Genomic DNA, 6,246 nt, shown 5'->3' with positions numbered 1-6,246 from the left:
TATTGATTTGATACCAATACATATTTCTCCACTGGCAACATTATTAGTACCCATATAGTTTTCTATTGCACTGAACAAGCTGTGGTTACTATATTAATAAATACATAAAAACATGTTAAGTATGTGGAGTTCTTATTAAAATGGCCTGAATGCAGCAAGTAAAGATTAACTTAATGTAAACGCGTTTTAAAAATATCAAACAGACATGAGGCTGTAATAATTCTTTTTAAAACAAGATCATCTCATTTATTACAGAGTAGAGTGAACATGTAACATTTAAGAAACACAGTCAGGAGTAAGAAGTGCTTTCTGCTTACACTCTGCACTCTGCTGATCAACACCTGAAGCTAAAGCCTTTTTCAGTTTCTCCCACATTCACAAGGGCTCAGCAGATGGACCCACATATTTGACTGAGCAGATGTCTTTGTAACAATATCATATTATCAACATAACTCTCATCACATGAGTATTTTATTTCCTTGGCCGTAATATTATTTCTACAATCAATTAATGAAAATGTGTTTGTGTGTTCTCTGTAATGAAAAAAAAAAAAACATGTATCAGTGAGCCACAACCAAATCGGAACAAGATAAATTTATCGTCTCTCACTTTGGTCAAACTCACAGAACCACACAGGAAAAAGAAGCGAGAACAAGCTTTCAGTCCTCCTGCAGAGAAACCGCACCTCTGCTGCGTGAACAACAACCAACACACAAAAAATAAAAGAGTAAAGTTACTGAGAACATAAGAAAATGTTAGCGTATACACGTTCCCACTTTGCAGGAAAATAAATGTGAAAAGCTCCAATTCAAATGCAATCTGATTTTTATTTTTAAATAAATACATTATACACACTTTGTAACAAGCGGATGAAACTTTTGGTCTGAGGTACTGGCTTGATCAGCAGCTGGATGCTGGTGGACTACTTCAGTGAAGAGTAGACGACGTCTGGCTCTGGTTTAAAGTCTGAACAAACACACACAGTTCAAACAACACAAAACATGATTAGAAGCTTTGTAGTTTTACTTTGACTTGAACTCTTCCTTTGATTGGCGCGCTCACTTGGTTTTGGCTCTCTCTGCCATAGAGTATCACTTCCTGTTCCTGTGACATCGCAAATCACAAAAGTGATTGCCCATATTTAAACAGCTGTAAATTTCTTTTTGGCCAAATAAAATATCATTATAGAACCATTGTTATACGTGTTGCAATTTCTGTTGCCCTCCCTACAGTGTCTCTCTTAAAAATAAAATTTTAATGTCAATGAGACCTTTGTGGCTGGATAAATAATAAATATATACATGACACTTTGCCAAAAACTAATTGTGACTTGTCACAGGAATGTTTTTTATAGCTCAAGATTACTTTATATCATTCATTTGACATATATTTCACATATTATAGGCAAACAAGGATTGCATTAGATAGTTATATTGTAGGTAAAATAATTCAGTCTATAAAATTCTTGCAAAACATTTTTTTATTTTATATAATATATACATATATATATACATATATATATACATATATACATATACATATATACATATATATATATATATATATATATATATATATATATATATATATATATATGTTCACTAAAACCTATTTACCAATATAAGTAAAGATATTATAAATGTAAAAAAACCACACACACACACAGAAAGAGAGACAAAAACACATCGAAACACAGGAAATCACTTTTTGGCACAATACCTGTACACCACTAACCTGCTCATTTGTCTAATCGTTTTTCCCCACTTGACAACAGATCCACTTGGGATCAAATTCAGTAAAATCATAATTCATGTCAGCAGCAATGACGCCCAATTGCATCTATCGGAGGTCACTAAAATCAATTTTCAATTGGTGTGTAACTTTGCCAAAACAATGTTTTCTCTGGTCCCCTCCCCAATCAGACCAGGAGTGACATGTTTAGCCGCATGTTCTCCTTAAATTGCTGTCTATCTGAGTGGTGTCCAAAAAACGATGTGGGCTTCATAGATGAGACTATAAATTATTAAATGAATTAATAATTGATCAACAAATCCATTTACTCCGCCTTACAGAAACCTGGTTACAGCAGGATGATGCACCCTGGACCCAGCGCAGGTGTTGGGAGACAGAAGGACTCTGGCCAAAATAACATCTCTGATGGACAAAGTCTCCGCACCCCATTCGTGTAAATGTTGCTGAGCTGCAGAGCTCCTTTAGTGACAGACTCTGCATCCTAGATGCATGAAGGAGCATCTTCCACAGGTCCTTCCTCTCTGCAGCTGTCAGACTGTACAATCAAAACTGCTCCCAACCAACATAGATGTTTACATCAGCACTGTGCACTATTTTATCAACCGATTCACACTACAACCTGGCTTTGCCTCTTATCTGTATTTAATTAAATTTTATTTAATACAGTACGCTGTTTTGATAACCATTGTCCTTCATGTAAATATGTAAAAATTGTGTATGTTTCTGTTCTGTGTCCTGGTTGTTTGTATATATGTGTCTTTCTTGCTGTTGTTACATCCAAATTTCCCCTTCCTTCAAGGATCTATTCTATTCTATTCTATGATTATGTTAGTTTAAATGAATCAACACCCCCGAGTCATTCTAACTACCAGAAATCTCGAAGCACAGGCCGAGGGGGCGGTGTGGCAGCAATTTTTCACACCAGCCTATTAATTAATGAAAGACCAAGACAGACTTTCAATTCATTTGAAAGCCTGATGCTTAGCCTCGTCCACCCCAGCTGTGAAACTCAGAAACCAGTCTTACTTGTTATCATCTATCGTCCACCTGGGCCTTACACAGAGTTTCTGTCTGATTTCTCAGACTTTTTATCTGATTTAGTGCTCAGCTCAGATAAAATAATTGTTGTGGGTGATTTTAACATCCATGTAGATCGGGGGTCTCAAACTCACGGCCCGGGGACCACTTGCGGCCCACATCACCCCTACCTGTTGCCCTGTATATTGAAGAAATATAATGCACTTTGACCCTTGAAGTTACTTTTTTGTTAAAGAGGATTTTTTGGTTGTTGAGTGCAATGTTAAAATAAGTTCTTTAAAAAGCAAAGAAAATTAGTTAATATGCAGACAACAAGAGCAGGGAGTACAAGCACGTTGAGGGATTGATTGGCTTTGTTAGTTCAGTGAGAGATTTATTTGGAAAGAAAACAATTTTCACTACCAGTCAAAAAATAATGTGTGCACTTGTGTCTGCAGTTTTATTTTGTTAAATACGAAACAAATTATAGCAGAAATGCTGCCACATGTCTGGCCAGAAACAGAGTGTCATGGTCCGGGTGAGTGCGGGGTTTTTCCACTCTGCTGGGCTCCACCTTCGGGCAGAGACTTCAATCAGCTTTCACACCTGATTCCAATTAAGTCACCAGTATATAAGACCAGCACTCACAACAGACCTCTGCCAGATCTATTGCTAACGCACCTTAGTGCTAGGCCGCCAAGCCCTTGTGAGGGCCTCTTAACAATTGCTTTTCTCCTCACCGTGTTTTCTTTGTCGTAGGACCCACCTGGCCGTCACGCTTTACAAGCTGAACAACACACATCTCCGCCTAGACGCTGGTTCTCTGTCATGTGGTTGCTTCCTTATTATCAGGTCCCTTGCTCCAAGTATATTCTGGACCCTCTCTGGACACTCCTCACCCAGACACCCTTGGACACCCTCTCCTCGCGTGACACTTTCACCTGCAACGCGTAAGCCCTAACCACCACAGTCTAATCCTTCGGCTACGATTCACTAGACTGTCACTGACTGCCTGTCTCTTCTCATTATAGTGACTGTGTACCTCCACCCAAGCTGCTGTCCCTTTTTCCATTCCCAGGATCCGTCTATGAAATCTTGCACCTAGTCATAGCACTCAGTTTCATGTTCATAGTTTGGCCTCATAGTTCTCAGTTCATAGCTTCCACAGTTCATAGCATTCATAGTATCCTGCTCTGCTAACAGAGTACCAATTTGTTTATTTGGTGGTCTAATGAAAGGCTAAAAAAAGTATTCACATTTGCAGTTTTGTCTTGTCATACAGTATTTGAAATGTAAAAACAAAATTCTAGATTTTTGGAAAATGTCTTGTTTGTTTCTTTGGATTTTTTTGTACCACTTGTACGCTAAAGTGGCTCTCCAATGAGAAGACTGTCAGGTTTATATTATTGGACTGTCTTTTATGCGTAGAAATATTTGGTCTTATATGCTTAGAGTTTTATAATCAATTGCATATTGATAGAGGTTTGATCCTTAGCAGTCTGCAAAGACTCTGTGTGCCTTCCAGAGTGTTCTGGCATACACACTCACATCCTGTGGTCAAGAGAAGAGGTCGTACCTTCTTTTATTGCTTTATGGTATAGCAAACACAAGTATATCTGTGTTAGTCTAAGTGTCTCCCACCCCCCCACCCCCCACAAACACACACACACTAATGAATTGGATTACATTTATATAACGCTTGTCTAGGCACCCAAAGTGCTTTACAATTCCACTATTCATTTATTCATTACTGGTGAGTAATTTTAGTCATTTCTGGTCACCACTGAAACTGTAGATATTTTTGTCTATCTTTGAATAGAAAACTGACAGATTTGAGTAAAAGTTCCAGAATACATCTTAATGAAAATATATTATGAGCTTCATAATCTGTATTTCATAGGCTTAAAAAAGTGCACCTATTAAGTGCAGCTGTTTTGTCTCTAATTGTTTTGTCTCTCTCACAGAAAGATCAGAAGCTTGAGTGATAATATCATTAGCATAAAAACTGAAAGAAGCTAGCTTGGCTGTGTAAAAGTTAAAGAGCAGCTGTACCTCTGGACCTCTTTGTTCTGATGACTAGTTCTCCATAACAGACGCCTTCAGTTCTCACTGCTGAGTAGATTTCAGCTCGATTATTCTCTGTAGAATGAAACACATAAATTAAAACAGATACAACTACAGTAGTGCAATAATATAACACTAGAGCTGCTGTAAATTATTTTTAGGTCTGTATGAAGAAAAATGTATTCTTGAGCAGGAAGGAGACGTGAAGGAGAGCAAAGTTATAACGTACAAAGAGATGAAGCCAGTATCTCACTTTTTAGTTTTTTTTCTTTGCCCTGCTTGAAACAAAGAAGTGGTGAGGGTACTGTGGTTTTAGATCAGACTGTATACAATTTTTAGTATGGTTTTTTTTTTTTTTTTTTTTTTTAATTCTCAGAGTATCAAATGAACATAAAACTGGTGTCTGTTAGTGTTTCTAGACCTCTGCTTTACATTTGACACAGTTTGTCACGATCTTTTTTTAATTAGCAGCTTTGTTTATTTATTTTATTTATTTATCACAAACAAATTGTGGGCTAACAGCAGAGGTGTTAGCGTCTGTTAACCACAGACCACACAGTCCAGCACACAGTGAACACAGTGTGGTTCACTTTTATCATCATGATTAAGATCATAAAGTTGCTCAATTTAATACAAAGGAAACGATTTAAATAAAAACTGTTTAGTATTAAATCCCCAAAAGTTGATTTGTTCATCTGGATGTAGCTTTTTCACTGGGAGAAATGTTTCGTCACTCATTCAAATGACTTCTATAATCTCAGCTGACTGCAGGTTTCCCCAACGTTACAAACGGTACATTTGCATAGCATTGTACATTGTATAGCATTAAAAGTTCATACTTGGACATCATGGAGACTTAATGCACTTCACACTTCTGCCATACATGTGTCAAATTTTCAAACATTACAGCTTCATTAACATCACAGCCCAGAGCATCAATGTGATCACCATCTCTGACTTCTGACACATGAGCACTGAACAAACCAATCATCAACTTCTGAGGCTTAAAAGGCAGAAAAAAATGGGTCCATGTGTCAAATGTGAGGCACCTTAAGCTGCTAGCTATCAGCTAGAATTCAACTTAGCTTACTGAATTTCCTGAACCGGACCTGCTGTTGGAGCCTTTTGGAGAGGTTTTAATGTTTAATTGTCTCAGCAACACAATATGGCTGCTGAGCTGTGCCATTAATTATACTAAGAGACATAACATAGATGTTACTTAGTTGTCCAAAAATAAATAAATAATTAAAATAAAGTACCTCTCTTTCCTTTGACTGGCTGTTGTTGACAGTTTGATATTCTGATGTCACTGTACTTTATGTCATCTTCTGCAGCTTCTTCTTGAGCTCCTTAAATGTATCAAATCATCAGCAAATTAATTTTTCTAATTAGGTTTTAAGAAAACTGAAAACG

The 6,246-nt window shown here is 37.1% G+C and overlaps 1 protein-coding gene across 1 annotated transcript in view; it reads right to left on the bottom strand.

Moving 5' to 3' along the window:
- Positions 1-850: 850 nt before the first annotated feature.
- Positions 851-6,246, bottom strand: part of LOC308409243 (low affinity immunoglobulin gamma Fc region receptor II-like) — a gene marked incomplete at its 5' end in the record, with an annotated part of 32,627 nt that continues 27,231 nt past the window's right edge. Inside the window, 3 exons of the mRNA XM_080901859.1 lie at positions 851-966; positions 4,822-4,908; positions 6,093-6,182. Of these exons, the coding sequence (XP_080757985.1) occupies positions 923-966; positions 4,822-4,908; positions 6,093-6,182 (221 nt within the window). The 3' untranslated portion in view covers positions 851-922. The remainder of the gene's footprint in view (positions 967-4,821; positions 4,909-6,092; positions 6,183-6,246) is intronic.

Source organism: Rhamphochromis sp. 'chilingali' (genome assembly GCF_963969265.1).
Source record: "Rhamphochromis sp. 'chilingali' genome assembly, chromosome: 1".
NCBI lineage: Eukaryota > Metazoa > Chordata > Actinopteri > Cichliformes > Cichlidae > Rhamphochromis > Rhamphochromis sp. 'chilingali'.
Note: the sequence above shows the minus strand (reverse complement) of the source record. Positions and strands in the feature narration are given on the sequence as shown.